The following is a 20,400-nucleotide window of genomic DNA, read 5'->3' on the forward strand; positions in this document are numbered from 1 at the left end:
TCTTCACCTTAATATATTTAATTTACCAATGCAGATTTCACTGAATTACCTGTAACTTATCTTTGGTATTCCACCTTAATATTTCTTGGGCAAAACCTAAACCATTCCATTTTACTGCTTCAAAAATAGATGATTTTGCTATTTGATAGCTAATCCTGTCTGCTTAGCACACACAAGAGAAATGATTTGTCATGCTCTTACTCAAATATCTTCCTAATCTGAAAATTACTGTAAATCATGTGGCTTTATGCTTTTTGGAAAACAAAAAAACCCAGCTTTTTAATTTGATTTGTCAGATGGTTTTGTGTGTATAGCATCTAATCTGTTCCTTATTAGCCTGTGTTCTCTGCTGCCATTGTTCACATCTTTGGCTTTCCTCATACCCTTGTGTCCTATCTTGAAAACTAATTAAATTCAGACAACAGGATAATTTCAGGAGTCAAGAGAACATAGAGACACAGAACACAGCAACCAGACAGAAGCATATGAAAGCAGTGCTGTTCTCCAGTCCTAGCAGCAGGTACTGGCCAGGCTGAGCACCATTCCCCCTCTCAGGGTTTTATGCAATTTTTTCGTGGGTGTTAAGTAGAAGAAGCACCTTGACAGACCTCTCTGATGCTGCCAAGGGAAAGGAATAACTCAAGCATGGAATAAATTAATATTTTATACAGCATGAAGGGAAGCTGGAGAAGACCCATGTCACTTTTCCAGAGAAACCCCTGTAGATCTCTGACAGCTGTGCCACACTCCAAAGGTGTTGTTAACCTTAGGTTTTATTTTCACATATGGCTCTTCACTTCTGATTACTTTTCCTCAGTAATTATGTGGGTGAAGTAATTTGAAAAGAAACTACGGATACTGACTTTTCAGTATTTTGTGTTTTCTCATCATTCAAATAGTTCTTTACCAGTTACATTTTTAAATACATAGTAAGTAAGCAACCACATAATCTCAGTTAAAACCCTTTCTAAGTTTTGTGGCAAATTAGTAGTATCATTTAGCAGGTAGTGAGGGCTGCTGTCACCCTGTTGGTCTCACACAGTGGGGATTTTCAAGGTACTGTTTCTGCTCTTCTAGAACAGGTAGACAGGTCCCTGCTTGTGATGAGCCAAGAGTGTAGCAGCATTGTATCTATGTTATTGTGAATTTAAAACACTTATCTGTACAGCTTGACTAGGTTTGGTAGTATAAGATAAGAACTCTTATACAAAATGGGCTAATTAGAGAGACTAACTTGGCTCTGGGTGACTCAGGCTAATTGCACTGGAGCCACACAGACAGAAGCCAAAGTACTAAGCAAATAATTATTTAACAAGTGGTGTATTTTGCTACAAGCTGAACCTGTAACAGTGGAGGAATGTCAAGCCCATCATCATTAGTGATGCTCTGGAGTTCAGAGCATGAGATGGCCCCCTCTGTAATGAAATGCAGGTTTGAGACTTCCTTTTGAGTAAATGAGATGAATTGTTTAATAGCTTTGGAATTGCAATTCTTGTTACTTTCTTGATGCAATGCAGACTAAGGAGTCATCTGTCATTTAAAATCAATCCCCTGAGGAAATATTTGATAGAACAATTAGACTGGATGTTAACAGTTTGGCAAGCTTTAGGGCAACATTGACAGTGATTCTTTATATACAAATATTTAGGAAACTGTCAAACAGATTTATTAATACACAGACTTAGAGCCTGAAAGTAAGGAAAAGAAGTAATGTAGTCATTTGAAATACATCTTTTGTTTTCTTAGATGTGGATGATATCACAGATTTCAACAGAATTCTTCTGCTGCTAAGTCTAGAAGTGACATTTAGTGGATTTAAGCACTCTAGAGGTGCAGTTATGGAGAGACAAAAAAGGTACTTTGTTTAATAGCCTCAAGGATTCCTCTAGCAAGGGAAATCATTACTTTTAAAAACAAACAAAGAAAACCCAAAATCTGGCAGATGTTGCATGTGATGAGAGATGTGTTGGCTGTGTATTGCTGTTCTTCAGATTCAGGAGCTGTACTTAATCCCATCACTGAAATCTATTTTTTGGTTTTTTGACAGCTGTTTTTGCCATTTACTTTAAAAGCAGATGGGGAACATGCAAAGAAGAGCTGTCAATTTTATTACCATGTATAATCAGCATCTGTGCAATACATCAGACTCATTTCACAGCTTATACTTTCTCTCTGTAGTAAAATTCTTTTGGGATTTCTTGACAACTTTCTTGAAAAACTTCTTGTAAATTAGGAGATATTGGAATTAAAAGTATAGATTAATTAACTGCTAAAGCCACTATTCTGTCATCCAAATTTACTTAATCAAGATGTTATGTTCTGATTGTTTAATTACAAAATCTATGTCTAATTTGCTCCTCCATATTCAAATGCACATTTTCTTAAGCAGGATTTTTTTAAATTATATTTTAGTATTATGCAATGCTTTTTGTACATCTCTGATCCCTTTACATACATTTAGGTGCAGCACATCTCTATGTATACTTTTTTACCATTCTCTACTGAGAGGGCTTAGTATCTTATACCCCATCTGGATGATTTAAAGTAAAAATGATTCTGTAGAAAACACCCTGTTCTCCATTCTCAGTCTGCCCTCTTTCCTGGTGCAGCAGTCGTTCACAGAAATGGCTTTTTATAGTGGGAAAAGAGGCTAGTTTAGAAGTGTCAGTATAAATAAGCATGTTGCCTGTCTCTGGAAGTGCAGAAGCAGTAATCAGCAGTGGTGTGCTGCAGGCTCATAGCACAGAACAGCATCCTCCTGGAAAGTGTCAAGTGATTTACATGTCACAGGGCTCTCTGGGGACTGTGTGGGAAGAATCTGTCTACTGGCTGGGGACCCGCTTTGATTTGATTTGATTAGGTTGGAAGCCACAACTGCAGAAGCACCTTTGTTTCTCAGAGTAGTAAGTGGTTGTACATTACAGTGTCTGCAGTGATAAGCAGAGGGGAAAGATTTCCAAAGAGAAATGTTCACGGTACATTTCCTAGATAGGAGTGATTAGGGAATAGTCTTCAAAAGAGGTTTCAACTAGTTTGGCAGCAGCAAAAGACAGCAAAACACTTATGTATCCATGCAGGACTTCTTTGAAGTGAAACACTAAAAGGAGATGGAGATTTCATATTAAAAGCATTAATTAGCATTTGTGTGATGGTGGGCAGAGTACTTCTTTTTACATGGGGCAATGCAAGCTTTGATGCAGAGTGTACTTAACCATCTTCCTCCATTATCTTAGCTTATTAAATATGCTACTGCAATTGACTGTGACTTTTGAAAAAGAAACCACCAAGGCACTGTTTATGATACATAGATGTTCATTCATAAGAAAAAAATGACTTCTGGAATGACTTTGAAAGGAGTTGTTGAGACAAAATTTAATATATATAAATTTGATAGAAAAATACTGATTCAAGTTTTTTTTTAGTTCTTTGGTGATAAAATTCCATTCTGGCCAAGTCATTTGCAAGCACTTAATGGCTGACTTTTTCAGTAATCGAAAACTACAACCCATCCTATCCCAGAAATAAAAATATTTCATTTAATATAGGGCATTAATATAAAGAAGTTTTTAATTACTGTGGGTTTTATCAGTAGAATGCAAATTTCCTTTAGATATTATTCTATCTGTACTTTGTGACTCGGGAATATATCTAATTCGATTTTCTCTGGAATAGTGGATACAAATTTACACTGTGAAATTCAGCTGATTCTGTGAAGATAAAGCAGAAAATTAGAGGATAACAAAGCTTGAAAATATGGATTCGATTTACTTTCTTTACAAAGTGGGGTATAAGATTTTTCTTCTTTATTTATGTAATCTTATTCTTCCTGTTTTATGTTAATCTCATTTTCTAAAATGTGATGTCTTTCAGTGCCTACACTTCGGCTTAAGTTAAGAAAATACATACTTAGATGATCCTAATAAAACAAAACCTTCATCCAGAAGAGCTTGTAAATATATATCCTAGCACTGCACATTCTGTCTGCTAGAATGTAAATGTCACACTAAAAGGAAATGTTAGGTAAAGTTGATATACAGTTCATTTTCATATCCACCAGTGAATTGGCGCTAGAACTGCTGGGAAGTTAGCTCTCAGAAATATGCTGTAGCAAGACTTCTTCAGTTTTTAGCCCATGTAATTTGTAGCCAGATTGGACAGTAGTAAATGAAATCTGCTATTTCACCTTCTCATGAAAAATGACCTACATTGGATCCTGTAAAGTACTTCAGTTTATAGAATTAATATGTATTTTAAAGTAAGTGAATAAACTGGAAAATACATTGTGTCCTAATTTATTTAATGCTAGACCTCAAGCTACATGCCTTATCCTACCTAGTTAAGATCATTATATGTTTAAAGATATGGGGATGTAGACTGGAGCCCTCCAGCACTAGGTTATGATTCTCTACATTTTGGACTAATAAACAGCTTTAATAAATGAGGCTTGTGATCGCCTCATGTGGGAGCCTTGCTACTGCAATATCTCTTTCCCATATACCCAGAAGCATTTTTCCCTCCCTGGCAATCCAAGACCTCCTCTGTAATATGGCCTAATCTTTCCCTGTCCTTTTCACCACCCTTCTCCTTTCCAGTCCTCTGCATTGCCTTATGTGTTTCCCTGTGCCAGACACATCTTTTGACTCTTTTTGGGGCTCCACATCAGATCAGTGTCAGGTTAGGCTGTCCCTGGTGGTCAGGCAGGTGGTTGCTGCCAAACAGAGTGTGTAACAGGAATGGATGGATGGCAACCATGCTCTTCATGGCCGGGTTAATTTCATTTCTCAACTCCTTCCAGTTACTAAAATGTGGAAGTTTTGTTATCTGGAGGGTTTCCTCTCCCTGATTTAGCACACAAATGAAAAATCTACCTTAGCTGATAACCATGCCTAATCTTTATTTTTGGTGAAGACTAAACTAAAATTTAAATGTAAGGACAGAAAATACTTGGGTGTAGCCTAACTTGGTGTTGGCCTTAACTTCAGCAAGTTTTTGCTTATTCAGGTGTTTGCCTTCTGCATCTAGCCAGGAGTATAGGAGAGAAGTGACCTTGATCCTTTGTATCCTTGTCAGCACTCCCAGGCTGATGCAAAATGTGTTTCATGGGTCCAAAAGGCTCAGCCAAGGCAGAGTATGAATGAGCATTGTGTTTGTGGAAAAAGTTTTCCATCTTGTGCCATGGGATTCCCTCCAGTGCTTAAAATACACCTAAGTCTACAGCAAGGTGACAACGTTTTCCTAAAAAGGACCAAAACAGTTGTGATGAAGTGAGATTTTCTTCATCTAGAAGATATTCATGGAGCTTTTGGGTTTTTTCCTTGAGTTCATCATAAACCATTCAACAACAAATTCTGCTAAGTTAAAGTATTATCAGAGTAAAGAGATTTTAAGCATTAAATATATAAATATCTCTATCTGAAAGAGATTCATGAAGGCAGGAAAAAAAGCTTCAATTCAACTATATCATGATCTCTTGAGAAACTTTACAAAAAGAAACAATTTCTGTCAGAATATTTTCTTGGAAAAACTTACTCTAAATATATGAGTTTTTTGTTTCCATCAGTAAATTCACACTTTATAGCATGGGAATTTTCAATTACAGTCACTATACATACAAAACAAGCATGGTCAGTAACATTAGCTACAAGCTGAAATTAAAATACTTATTTAAAGAAGTTAGAAGTGTGGCTGGGCAAATCTAGTATTATATGTTAAAGAAAATATTTTGAGTACTGTATCTAAAAAAATTGTGTGTTTCTTTAAAAATATGGCAGTTGCCTTATTGCAGGTAGCAACATATATTATTTGGTCTGTAGGAACATTCCTCTCCCCATTCCCATGATTTGCATATTTCAATTATTTAATAGAAATCTTTAGGTATTTCTGAATAAAAATTACTATGCAAATTGCTATATATGAATAACACATTAGGATTAATTAAGACTAATTCAAGATTGAAAGTTTTGATGACAATTCTGACTTAAATTTTAAAAAAATCTTACATGTTCTGAAAATAAGTTTTCTTTTAAATATGACATCAAAATTTTATTTAAATTTACAATATTATTCTGTACAGGTTTAAAGGTTTGGCTGGCTGTTTGGTGCGGTGGTTTTTTGATTGTTTTGATTTGGGTTTTTTTTGATAATTAAAGAAATAAAAATTATATTGAGAAATAAGATGTTGTCTTTTTTGTTGAAGTCTATACCTTCTAGTTTCTTATGGCTTTAGATTCTTGCTTAGCTTGGGGGTTGTATATTTATGTTGCTGCTCTTCTTTTGCAGACGGTTAGAACAAAATTCAATCAAGGTCATACCTCCTGGAGCTTTCTCCCCCTATAAAAAGCTCAGAAGAATGTATGTACCAACTAACTTACATTTATTTACATATGTATGTGTGTGTATATATATACATATCCAGATTAAAAAAACAAATCAAGATGGTACAAGGAACTGCAGTTAATGTGTTAGCACTTAAGAAAGTTTGACTGCTAGAAGGCAAACTGATATCGCAGCCTAATGATTGAGACCATATATTATCTTTGTCATATTAATAATAATTGGGGTTTTACCAAATCTTGAAATTGTTTAATGTATTTTTGCACAGAAGCAGTGTGTTACTGTACTGAAAATTCTAGTTAAAAAAAAAGAGTGAGGATTACCTCAGATTATTTTAGAGGCTGTATAGCTCTGGGGTTGTAGCAAGCAGAGAATTCTTTAAAAATGTACTTAAGCAATCAAGAAATGTAAACATTTTGTCCTTTTTTTCCAAGAGTTTTGAACTATTTTTATCTGTGCATTTTTTTTGTTTCAGTGTACTGGCAATTTCAGTGGTTTTATATTAAAATTCTTTGGCAGTGTCTCATGTAAATATTTCCAATTTCTCTCTCCCATCCATACTTAATTCTAATTACATATTATCTTAAATTTCATTGTTTTGAAAATAGCTTGAATTAATTGAATCAAATGTTATTTGTTTCAGTGACCTGAGCAATAACCAGATCTCTGAAGCAGCTCCAGATGCTTTCCAGGGCTTACGTTCACTCAATTCACTGTAGGTACCTGTTTGACCTGTAAACAGAAGCAAATTTCTCATATTCTTGTAGTGAAATTATTCTGGCCTTTTGGCTCAGTGCAAAATGTTGCTATAAATTCAATCCATTCTGAAAGTTGTAATAATCATTTCAGAATGATAGTGGTAATTTAATATTCTTTTACAGTTAGACATTAATAATGTGTGGGTTTTTTTTTATAAATATGTTCATGGCAAACAGTTGAACACAACCCATCATGTATTTTATTCCCCAGTTAGTTGTTTTTGCAAACAGCAAATCCACTTAGCAGGGTCCCTTGGTAAGGCTGTAATCAGTGAGGTGCTGATCCTGCAGAGATCTTTGGGTTACACACCGTTTGGGAAAGTGTGATCATGCTGCCTCACAGGACCACAAGGATATTGCAAGTATCAAGTGGTTGTTATTCAATTCCTTTCAGGAAAATGGGAATTTCTCTATATTTGAAGTCAAATTCCCTACCTTTCATAATGGTAGGTTTGTCTGCTTTATTTCCTGGTACAGGGTCCTCTATGGCAATAAAATCACAGAACTTCCAAAGGGCCTATTTGAAGGACTCTTTTCTCTGCAACTGCTGTGAGTATTTTTTTCTTATTCTATTTTAAGATCATTCAAAAGGGTAAACATGATGAGAGATTTATGCCAGAAGAAGAACTGGCAGGAAATCCCATACATAAGATCAAAGTACAGTAAAATCAAATTATGCTAAAACCAAAAGAGTCAGGACTCTCGTAGGCCAGCTTGCCACTCATCCAGAAATGTGATCATATCAGTTAATGTTTCAGCCTGAAATTATTAAAATGAAGTTATTCTCCCATGTGGAATTTCTAAGGATAAAACTCATAAAGATATGATACTGTAAATGACAAATGGGATGTATGTAATTGTGTGGGAACCATGGAAGGAATATTTGTGTGTTTTATAAAGAGAAAATATATAGTGAAAATGCTATGCAATTGCATTTCTAGCTGTACCCATGAAAGAACAGTATTGCACCACAGTTTCCTTGATGGCTTCTAATGTTTACTGACACCCTGTGCAATTCTTTGAATCTGTGAACTTGAGCTGCTACGTCATTTAACACTTTGGAAATTTCCACATGTAACCTTTCAAACAGTGGCTGTTTAGATTTTATACTGGAATAAAAAATGTCATGGTGGTAGTTTTATCAAAGATTGTCAATATTTAGTAGAAGAGGCTGTGCAAGTAGGTGCATCGTGTAAAATAAATGTGTTAAATAGACCATAAAACAACAGTGGTGTTTTTGAAAGAACTTGTCCCAGAATAACTGACTTGTTGAGTTAGAGCCTTCTTAAAGAATTTAAAACATCTTCTAAACACATGTTTAGAATTACCTAATGTCCAGACTTCACCATGAAGTGGTTGGCAAAATGTCAACTAATTGAAGATGGCAAAACAGTAAAATATATACAAAGAAAATGCGACTTCTAGCACCACCTAGAGGTTTGCATTTTGATTTACTTTAGTCAGAAAAATAGTACAGTAGTAGGCAGGTATGCTTTCCTGTTTTCCTTTAAAGATGCTTTAGTTATAAAATATATTTCAGATTTGGTAAAAAAATAAAGATTTAAGACCTTTCCTAACTCTCAAGTCTCTATTAATAAAAAGACTCTATGTTAATGTGCATTATATAGGTAGTACATTTAGGTCTAAGTAAATTTCTACTTGTGTGGCAAAACTTTTTATCAGAGCATTACGTTTCAAGTCCACCATTTCATTCCATTTCTGGCTCAAATGGAAAGAAGTAAAAAGTATTTGGTTATAAAAATGCATATAATGGAAAGGCTTTTTGTTCTCTTCAAAAGGACTTGGTTTAGATTGGCTTGTTTGTTTTAACACTAGAAGTCTGGGAGGTACAGGGAAGAAAAGGTTCCCTTGGAAGATGCAGAGGAGAAAGGATCCAAGACAGATTTGGATATATTCCATGCCACCAGTTTTTACTACAACTCTGTTAATGTGGCAGCATGCTGATTAGTGACATATAATTAAAAGTGCCACTGCACATCTCTTCCAGCTAATGAACACAGTGTTCAGTTCCTTTTTTGTTTGTTTATTTATTTGGCAAAGAAACTGGTTTTCCTTGAATATACTTGATTTTTTAGGCTTGTTTCTTTGCACAGTACACAAATACCACACAGACATTCTGCCAGCACATACAGGAAATGTGATTTTAGGTAAATAAATGCAAGCATTTCAACTCCAAGGTTCAAATATGTAGGAATACACATAACCTAAATAAGATACTTCAATTCACTGAAATTCTTTATGTCACTATCAATTATAATTTGTTACTACATCTCTTGCTCTGGTAGCAAAGGTACACAAAGAATTGTCTATGAAAAATGCTGAAGCTGCGACACAGAACAGTTTCTTTCAATTTTATAATTGTCTTCCATTAAACAGATTATTGAATGCCAACAAGATCAATTGTCTGCGAGTTGATGCATTTCAAGACCTGCACAACTTGAATCTTCTTTCTCTGTATGACAACAAGCTTCAGACCATTGCAAAAGGCACCTTCTCACCCCTACGTGCCATTCAGACCTTGTACGTATGTTCTTGTGTATGGTTTTCTCAAGTACGACTTCATATTCTACAGTGCAGTAAAAGCACTGGGCACTGCTGAGACCAGAGGGAAATAATGTGTGATATTGTTGGGTTTTTTTCCCTCCACGGAAGGCATTTGGCTCAGAACCCGTTTATCTGTGACTGCCATCTGAAGTGGCTGGCGGATTACCTGCACACAAACCCCATCGAGACCAGCGGTGCCCGGTGCACCAGCCCCCGCCGGCTGGCAAACAAACGGATCGGCCAGATCAAAAGCAAGAAATTCCGCTGCTCAGGTAATTGTCCCAGTTCAGCTGCTGTTTTTCCTTTATTGGCAAAAAAGAAAAATAGTGGTTTTAGAAGTTCTAATGAAAGCAGCTGTCTCTCTACAGAATTATTAAACATCACAGAATTTTTTTTTTTTTTTTTTAGTTGGTTGACTGAATAGAGGGAAATCTGGGAAGTCGTAGACTGTTGGATCATGGAACGTTACTGTAGTTAAGATATTTGGCACTATTTCTGAGTAACATTAAGCCTAGCAACATAAATGTAATATATAAAACTTCAGAATTAAATGCTAAAGTTATTCACTACAAGTATCACCACCATAAATCATTTTTTTAAATTTCCACAGGGCTCTGGAATATGTGAAAGATCTAAAAATTTCTAAGCTAAATATGGAAACATAACATATTCCTTTTATACAGGGAGCTTACTTCATACTGAAATTTACTGTTTTCTTTTTCTAATCTTATTCCATTTCCTACTTACATTTCTTTAAATCCTAACTTTTGTCATATGGTGTCCAGCTGTTCCAGGTGCATTTCACATTCTACAGTTTATTCAGGCTCAAGTGCAAATACCAGATGAAAACTGTTTTTTAATCCATGTTCCGGATACATTTATGACTATTCGCACTTCGTTGTTTATCAGCTCTCATTGTGAATACACATTTTTTTCACTAAATTATCTGTAGTTAACTGCAATCCATACTTAATCTAATAAAACTCATTCTTTGCTTGCTGACGTTCAGGCGCATCTTCTATTTTTTTTTTTTTCTCTTTATTTAGCTAAAGAACAGTATTTCATTCCAGGTAGGTTTGGCTCTGCAGTAAGATTGACTAACTGCAGATATTCTCTCCCTTTCACCCCAAAAGCAAAGTTTGTCATAGCTTTTAGGAAACTGATGCATGTGTATTAACATTAGTCATTACCTATAGCTATACATAGTTTTCCTTTGTAGAAAATAGTAATTCTGTTTTCTGAATATAAGAGCTTAGCATGCAGCTCCATTTACCTTTTTCTGTCTCACAGATTTGCACACAACCTACCAAAATTATACCTATATTTATATTTAGAAGGTTGCACCTGCTAGTTAATATTTTAACTGACACTTTTACTTACCTTGTACCTTGCCTTTCTGCTGCTACTGTTTTTAAAATGTAGCTTCTGAGCTGCTTTTAAACACAGGAATCCATGCTGCCATCAAAGAGCTAGCACAACTCTAAACATTCTACAAACGAACGTTTTCTTGCCTTGCTTTCCTGCTCTATGCTGGCTGCATCTGCTGCTTGCTCACCCTCCTTTTGTTTAGGAAATCACCGTGGAATGCTTGGAAAAGAAAGCTGATATTCTTAATTAGAGGCATTCTGTGGTCACATGCATACAGTGAATTAGAAATGCTTTCCATTAAAGAAAATATGACTTTCAAATTGGAGTGAAGTAGTAATTTACACACAGCTTTAAGCTACAATAAGTCTATGATACTTTTACAAAAGATTTACCAATGTTGGCCCTAGCTCTTTGAAATATGGATCTTTCTTCTTTTACCTTGCTTGTCAGTGTGTGCACTGTTTTATTAATAGAAAAAAAAATTACTCACTCACATTTTATTCATAACACGTTATAAATAACAAAATAAACAAGGGAATAATGCATCTATTGATGAGTTACAGTATGTGTTTTGCAATCAGGATTTTCTGCCATGGTTTAATATCTAGAAAAATATCTACAGTAATTGATTAGGACACCAGTGTACTCCTTCTTTAAAGTACTACAGGTATATCATCATTCTGCAGTCATCTTAGTTGTTTTCTCTTCAGCTGGTATGTTTAGCTCTCCTCCAAATGCTGTGTGATGTAACACTTAAATTTGCTGCAGTCATGTGAAGTTCTTCAGGCCCTTATACTAATACATTGTTTTGAATATGAAGTAAAGAAAATATGAAATACAAAATAAGGCCACAATTTGTCAGCATTAGCATCCACAAAAATGTGTTAAAGCAGCATAAAGCAGGGGAATTCAATTTCACAAACCTGTAGTACCACTCCATTCCTTAGTGTGTAGTACAGCTGTATTCCTGCCACAGACTGACTTCTACTCAACCTTGCCGGCACAACTTTTGCTTGTGAGTTAGAAGCGTTTTTCTGCCAGCAAATGTCTTCACAGCCTGGTTATTACATGGCCACTCATGCAGTTTAGGCTTATTTACATTCCCTTTAAAAAATGCTGTTCCTGAGGGAGGGTGGGATGGAGGGAAGAAGAAAAATAATTAAATTTTAAACAATGGGCTACATACATGCTTCTCTGTTGCTTTCTCTTTCTCTCAGGTTATCAGGGAGATGCTACCTAAAAGTATTTTAGTTGTTGAAGGCATTGTCCTTGAATATTTAATTGTTTAAACTGCTCACAGTGGTGTACTGTGGATGCAGGAGGAAAAAAACAAAACTTATTTTTAGACTTGTTTAATGGGTTTTTAAACTGCTAAAAACCACTTCTTTATACTTAAGTGGATACTATTACATAATCTTAGCATTTCTTTAAACACCTAAATATTTTTAGTATTTGTTTTAAATCTGTCATTTGGAGATGTTGCTCCACAGACACTATGAAGTCCTAGTAAAATTTCAATATGGCAGTTTGGAAGACTAAAGGTTTGCAGGTATTAAATAATTTATTTGAAAAAATACCATTTATCTGCTACCTCATAGAAGCACCCTGTAGTAGTTTCAGCATATGGATTACTAAAACAATTACAAGTGGTAGATAACATAGTATCTGATGACTGTTGGGTTTTTTCCCCCTCCACAGAGCAGTCTGTTTCTCCTATATTTGTTTGGTTAATTAAGGATTTAAGTGGCATAGCATGTATATTTGGCTTGGTGATCCTTGTGGGTCTTTTCCAACTCAGAATATTCTGTAACTCCTGTATACATTCAGGGAGCAGCTTTTAAAGAACATATACAAAATAGTGAAGAATAATTAATGGGAGGCATGATCATCACCCTAGATGAAATGTGTAATAAACCCCAATCTTATCTTCATTTTTAAATGCTACTCAAAATGAATTATTCTTTCTTTCTGCTGAGGACAATGGCCCTAGCACCATCTTCTAATCAAACGAAAGTTAAGTAGAGAACATGAGAGCTCAGTTCATGTTTTTGTCTTAATTGGCATTACTCTGTCTTTCTTTCCTTCTTGGCTATCTTTACTTTTTCAGGAGTTCACCATTTTGGCTGTAAGTAAAGTTCAGTGTCTGAACTAAATCACAGTGTACCTCCCAGCCCTGATGCACCTTCTGCTAGTCTCAGTCTTTTCACCTTTGTCCAAGAAGAACCCACAGGTCTTTTTGGCTTCTCTTTGTTTTCTTTGTCACCCACCCTCAGTTCCTTACCAGGTGTTTTTTCCTGATATGTTTAGGATGTTTTCTTTGACTGACTCTGGGAAATGGTGGAGGAAACTTTCAATGTGGTTCTTTTTCTTCCCTTTTTTTTATTTCTTTTTGTATATATATTGTATTTTTATTTAATCTGTGACAGTGATACTGTTACTGTGGCACTGGACATTCAGTAATAAGAATGCCATGTCATGTAAGCAAGTATTAAACTTCAAATGCTTCTGTAATTTATACCTACTCCTTCCTCTTTTCCCTTGCTCTTATCCTTGGCCTAATGGATGCAGTTTTGATAATGTAGCGAGATTTTCTGTTGTGCTTGATCTAACCATGTGGTTGTGAGGTATGAGTAAAACATGGTTCTGTCAAGCACCATGGAACGTCACGCAGCTTTCTACAGCATGGCAAGCTGCTGAGGCTTAAGTCAGGATCACACATTTTTTAAATTAAAGCTGAAAACAGGGCTTTCAACTTATTTGTTGAGATGATGTGGAGTATCGGGACTATAAAAACAAAAAAATCACAGAGGTTAATGAAGTCCAGTCAACAATACAAATTTGTAACCAGAGAAAGAGAAAAGGTGGCATTCAGGATCTATTTATTCTTGATACAGAGAAAGAAAACAAATTCTAAAACAAACAGTGGCATTTGTTTGATTAGCTATAAGCAAGGCTAGATTGGCTGACAACATAATCAGCAGAAAGTACAGCTGTGAAAAGCTCAAGTTAATGTTATCCTGCTATGTGAAGTTGGTCTCAGTTTCTTTTTCCAGCATATCTTAAGTCCCTATATTTAACCCTCTCTTGAAGCCCCTGTGTCTGTTCAGTATCACAGAATTTATCATGCATTTCCCAAGTTGCCCACCCGTTATCTGCATTGCAGACGTCTTTTCAACCCTCTCACAAGAAGAAATTCTTATACTTTATTGACTTAGTTTCTGTGTTTTGACTTGAATCTTCTACAGGCACTGAAGATTACAGATCCAAATTAAGTGGAGACTGCTTTGCAGATTTGGCTTGCCCTGAGAAATGTCGCTGTGAAGGAACCACAGTGGACTGCTCCAATCAGAAACTCAACAAAATTCCTGATCACATTCCCCAGTACACAGCAGAGCTGTAAGTTGAACCCATAATAAAGGATTGTTTACTTATGGAGAAAAACTAATTTTTTTAAATATGAAACCACAGCTTTAGTTTTTTGAAACAGCAAAGATTGAAAGTAACCTCTGTGGTGCACTTTGAAGGCTTAAATATTCATAAAAAATTATTTATGCATTATTTCAATACCATGTGGCCCTAAAAACCCATGATAAAGAAATAAAAAAAATAGTCTATGTTTCTAGTTCTTCAGGACCTGAGCAATCCACTTGGATTTTTTGAAAGGTAGTGGGGTCTATTTTGATTTTAACTTTTAACTGCAGGAGAAAGTAGGGCATCCAGTAACCAGAGAGATCTGTCTTAAAAAGTGCTACCTAGATGTTTAAACAGACAGAGATGATTCTTTTTATGCAAAGCATATGTTATGTTTGTTGGGCAGGAGACCAGAGGAAGATAAAACAAACAGATCAGAGTTAAGAAGATGAGATAATAGTATAATGAATAGAGGTGGGGAGAGAGGGACTCAGAGATTATTACTTGCCTAATAAGTACCATATGGGAATTATTTGTAAGCATTACAACTTAAGTAATCTTCAAGGAGGGAGTGAAAGATAAAATTAAGACAGCTTTACAAGATTTCTCCATGTGCAACGAATAGTATAAAAGGGAATGCGGAGATGGTTGAAGGATTGGCAGAAAGGTAGATGAAAGTGACTGTCATTGCAGAGCAAAGGTGGAAGGAAATAGCTGTTTTCCTAGGAGATTCAGTTTAAAGAACAAGGCAAAATGTTGAGGGACAAAAAAAAAGGGACTTTGATTTGACATAGTAACGCAGTGGAGATGTGGAGACAAGATTATTGTGATCAAGTTGTCACCTGCAGGGGTGAGATGAGCACTAGGATGGCACACCTCTTAAAAGAGCAGACCACAGCTGTCAGCAAAAAACACTATGGCAATCAGATATGAAATAGTGAGACTATTGTTAAGTATTTGAATATCTGGACAGGAAAAGAGATTTAAAACTGAAATATTTTTGGAACACAGATGGAGACTTTTTTCTGTCTCTAATCTGGAAGATGGAGTTGAACTTAGTATTACCATTTTCTGTGCTGGTTTTGGCTGGGGTAGAGTTAATTCCCTTCACAGTGGATAGTACAGGCTTATGATTTGGAATTGTGCTGAAGAGAGGTCTGATAATATGGAGATGTTTTGGTTCTTGCTGAGCAGGATTTACACAGAGCCGAGGCCTTTTCTGCTTTTTGTACTGCTGTGCTGGCAAGGAAGCTGGGGGTACATGGGAGGCTGGGAGGAGACACAGCCAGGACAGGTGACCCAAACCGACCCAGGGGATATTCCAGACCGTGTGACATTGTGCTCAGTATATAAAGGGGAGGAAGAAGGAGGAAGAGTGGGGCCTTTGGAATGACAGGGTTTGTCTTTTCAAGACACTGCTACAATTGCAGGAGCCCTGCTCTCCTGGGGATGGCTGAACACCTGCCTGCCCATGGAGAGCAGTGAATTAATTTCTTGTTTTTCTTTACTCGGGTGCTTGGCTTTTTACTTGCCTATTATGAGTTTTCCAGCTTTTACCCTTCTGATTCTCTCCCCAGTCCTGATGGTGGAGGAGAGAGCAAGTGGCTGTGTTGGACGTGGTGTCTTGCTGGGTTTAAACCACAACATGTTCCTATTAGAAATCTGAAAATTGCAATCAGAGGAAAAAAAAAATGATACAGTCTTATGTGAAGGGAGATAGAATTCAGTGGAGAAATATGTTTTATGTTATCCAATATGTTGAGATACAGTTGTTTCATTTAAGAATAAAAGCTGATGGAATAAGTAACAGGTTAAAGTGTGGGAAGAAATCATCAAGTAGTGGTTGTATAAATGAAGTTACTGAACCAAGAAAAGAGGAATGGAATTGTTGAAATTATTAAGCATGCATTACTTTGATATTTAGGAGGAATCATGTTTATTTGTCTCTTCTGTGAAGAAATTATAATTTTAATTTAGCATTTTAATTGTTTTTTAGATTAATATTTTGCATGTGGAAGATACACTGTCAGGTGTTTTCTTTCTATAATTATGGTTCCTACATGTTAAATTCAGGAGGAATAATGAAATAATCAAGCCTCATCTACTCTATGTCCTAAACACTCGAATTTCAGTTGACAAAAATTTTTTTTACTAAATACGAGGTTACAGCACTTCTTTCAGAAAATATACAGTCTTATTTGAAAGTGTTAGTGGATTAAAAAATCCACCATTCCCTTGAGACTGTGACTGAATTTATTTTCTTTCACTTCTGTTTTTTTTTTTTTTTTATGGCAACTTTTAGCTTTAGATGTATTCTACCTCTCTTCAGTTTCCATCACTGCTTCCTTTATTTTTTTTTTTGCATTAAATAGCCCTTTACTTTCCAGCACTCTATCCAAGTAAGATCGTGCTGAACTGTAACAAAGTTATTATTCAGCCTTCTACTTGATAGGCTGTACAGATTGTTCTTCAAGTCATTTGATGTAATAAAAATTTCAACAGTCTTGCAAATATTCTAGAGAGGATAGAGAAATTACTTCTTCATTTATTCAATCCTGCTAAAAATCCATTCACTCTAGCCAAATACATTATTTTGGGGTTTGCCTCACTGATACAAAAATTATAGCTCTTCCTTTTCTTTCCTCCTGTCTTGGTCTTTGATGCACTTTGTTGTTCATCTTGGGACTTCCCAGTCTAGCTCTAGGACCATTCTTTGATTTCCAGTTTGCATATTTACTGGCATGTATGAGAATAACAACAATAATACCACTGGGGAAAAGCCCTGTTTCTTCCAAGTTACTGTTTTGTTTTGTTTGTTTGTTTGTTTTTTTAAATCAGAAAATATTAATATAGTTCAAGACAGCTACTTAATTGTAAAAGTTAAAAAAATTATACCTAAACCAACTAACTGCTGTTCTAACTTCCCATTTTGTCCCTTGCTCACTGTCTTCCAGAGAAACATTGTATGATCTGTCTAATCTGACAGCAAAGTATTTGATATAAAGTACAAGTCTGTAATTGCACCCCAAAAATAAAATATTTTTCAGGTAGCTTTCTAAAATGTAGGAAAATGCAGGAAGCATTTCAGAAATCACTCAAAATGAAGTCCCCAGGAGAAATGCTAAATAAAAAATAATTTCAGTCTTATATGCTGAATTTTTATAATGATTTTGCAATAGATGATCACCTAATAAGATAGTTTTAGAAAGCACAGCTATCACTGCAGCATATAGGCTTCAAGGAAGGTTCAACTATTATTCAAAAACATGCAATATCTTAGCCATTGTGTTACTAAAACAGCAAAAAGCATCAAATAATCCAGACAAACAGAATATGTAGACATTGAAATCAAATGCTTCTGTTTATTTTTGATTTTGAGAATGGTATTTCAGTACTTTATTTGAATAAACCAGGTAAAAGTAATTTTAAAATCATTTTCTTAATCTAGTGATGGGTGATAACTACAGTTGCTGTCTTCACCAGTGAAGAGCACTGGGCTCAAAAAATAATATTAAGATACAGAGTGGAGATCCCATCACATCTGTAAACTTTCCAGTTATCCGTAATAATTTTGATTCAATTGTGTATAGACTAATTTAAGTAAAATAAATTCAATTAAAATAAAATAAAATTAAAATTCTACTTATGAAATTAGATAGAACTACAAGATTGAGACATAAACAGCAAATAGGTCAAGAAAAAATTGTCTGGTTATCATACATATTAAAGATGAAGGAGTGCTATTGGGCACCAATGCAAATTTCATTTCAGGATATATGTATAGGAATGTAGAATGTGGATTACAGGAAATAATTATTGTACTGTGCATAGCAATAGTAAAGGATCAGCTGGAATACTGTGTTCAAGACTTCATTTTTCAAGATGGATATAATTGCTCTGAAAAAATTCAAGAACACGAATCATAGAAAAGAAGACAGGAAGGGTTGAAGGCATTTGTGTGAAAGAAACTTGAGGGAGAGACAAAGTAAATTACTTTAATTGGTAAAAGATTGTTGCAAAGGATAAATGATCAAATTATTTGCATTTTTCAATGCGGTTAGAAATGTTTGCAGTAGAACAAGTAAGTATTAATGAAATCAGTTAATGTTTTCATTATCACGTCATTCCAGATAGTATAGCACTTGAAAAGTATTTGAAGATGTCATTATTTATGGAATGGTCAGTGGTTCTTTTGTTGATAGGGTAAAGAAAATCTGTATAGAGTGAAGAAATAACTTTAGTAGTTTAAAATGTGCAAGAGTATTTCATATGGTCCCCCTAAAAATCACATTAAATCTGATTTTTAGAGGTGATAGCATCTTCTGAAATTCATGTTCCTTGTAGTTTTGTGTATGAATGTTTTGTGTATATCCAAAAAACTTCTGTCTTGTTTCTGCTTGGTTCCATGCTGAAACTGTTGTACAACCATACCTTCAGATTTACAACCTTCATTTCCCTTCTGGCTATCAATGAGAATGAACAGAAGGAAAGGATGAACAAACAGCTTTCTTTAATTTTCTAGTTGTTTTTTTTCTAAACTTGTCTTGCAATAAGGCAATTCTGAAAAGCATTCTGGGTTTAGAATTGTGCTGAATTTCATTTCACAGCGATCTTGTCAGTCCTATCTTCTCCTTCCTATTTAAGATTTCTAAAGAAATGCTGGACAGACTCCCTTCCTTAATAATATGGCTCTATTAGAGCATATAAAGGATCTAAGACTCATAATTTCCGTTTTCATTTCAAGAGAGGAAGTAAGGAGTACTGGGTCAATGCAGGTATTGTTTGAAATGGAGATGGTCCCCTAACCTAGCTGCTGTTAAAGGTATACTCTACTGTAAGCCTTGATACCTGTGCAGGAGAGAGAAATGCCCAGCTAGTATTTGTCACTCTTTCCATTCCTTCTTATAGGGTTACAAGTCAGCATTTAATGCTGCCTTAAGCAATATATGTGTGCCAGCTGTAGTGGTATGAAGATAAATCATGGTGAGGGAAGTGTTTTTTAAATTCATGGGAAGACCTACGCGGTGGGTTTCATTCCCTACTCAAAAGAAGAGTAATTCTTTCATTCCTGTAAATAGTGTTCTGTGAGTACCTCCAGATGTCTGGCAGACTCCACCTGATATCCTTTTAAAGAACAGAAGACTAATCTTCAGTGGTTTATATGTCCTTCTAAAGACTTTTATTTATAAGTTGCCATGGAATCTTCCCTTAGTTGCGTTTTTGTTTGAAAAATTAAAAACACATCTTCTATTCCTTTTCAGCTTTAGCTGTGTAAACTTTAGTGATCAGGTTTTGAAAATGTCTTATGTATGCCTGAGTTTAACTAACGAAAATGTTCGTTCCCAGGAATGAGAATGTTCGTTCACAGGAATTATCAAAATTAGGAATGTCACTATATAAGGAATTGTTCTGCAGCTACCAGTTAAATATCAGGTGTTCAGGGAAATCAGACTGAAAAGTTCACATAATGTGGAACATTCTGTATCAATCCCTGAACAATTTTTTTTCTGAAATTGATGTAATTTTTTTTAGGCGACTAAATAACAATGAATTTTCAGTCCTGGAAGCTACTGGAATCTTTAAGAAACTTCCTCAGCTGCGTAAAATGTAAGTGCAAATTCAATGACCTTGTCTATTCAGACAGTGTATTAGCTCCTTGCTGTGACTCTCCACCTTTCTTAGTTCTAATCTACAAAAGATTCAGTTTATTCCAATCAAAAATCAAGAATGGGTTTAAATTAATCCCTGAGGTAGGTCAGAGTTGGCAGCTCTCCTGTATGGGGCTTGGCACTGCCAGCAGCCACTTCCCGTGGTGCACAGCCCCAGCACCTTCACAGCAGCATCCAGCCAGCTGGTCTCTTATGCAGCCACAGCAGGGAGCTCACAGGATAAGCTGCTTAGAAGAGATTCCAGTAATCTTTTGTAACTTCCTGTATTACTCTCCAACCAGACAATTTTGCCTCTT

At 35.5% G+C, this 20,400-nt stretch overlaps 1 protein-coding gene across 4 annotated transcripts in view; it reads left to right on the top strand.

The window, feature by feature from the left end:
* SLIT2 (slit guidance ligand 2) overlaps nucleotides 1-20,400 on the top strand; it is a 257,759-nt gene that overhangs the window by 179,478 nt on the left and 57,881 nt on the right. For 3 of the 4 annotated variants that reach the window (XM_058804303.1, XM_058804304.1, XM_058804302.1), the window contains 7 exons: nucleotides 6,280-6,351; nucleotides 6,977-7,048; nucleotides 7,569-7,640; nucleotides 9,489-9,632; nucleotides 9,765-9,928; nucleotides 14,270-14,420; nucleotides 19,968-20,042. In XM_058804303.1, coding sequence (XP_058660286.1) covers nucleotides 6,280-6,351; nucleotides 6,977-7,048; nucleotides 7,569-7,640; nucleotides 9,489-9,632; nucleotides 9,765-9,928; nucleotides 14,270-14,420; nucleotides 19,968-20,042 — 750 coding nt within the window. Of the gene's footprint in view, nucleotides 1-6,279; nucleotides 6,352-6,976; nucleotides 7,049-7,568; nucleotides 7,641-9,488; nucleotides 9,633-9,764; nucleotides 9,929-10,702; nucleotides 10,727-14,269; nucleotides 14,421-19,967; nucleotides 20,043-20,400 lie in introns of all 4 variants that reach the window. The other variant, XM_058804305.1, reaches the window with a different exon arrangement.

This window comes from Ammospiza caudacuta, chromosome 4 (genome assembly GCF_027887145.1).
Source record: "Ammospiza caudacuta isolate bAmmCau1 chromosome 4, bAmmCau1.pri, whole genome shotgun sequence".
In the NCBI taxonomy this organism is placed as follows: domain Eukaryota; kingdom Metazoa; phylum Chordata; class Aves; order Passeriformes; family Passerellidae; genus Ammospiza; species Ammospiza caudacuta.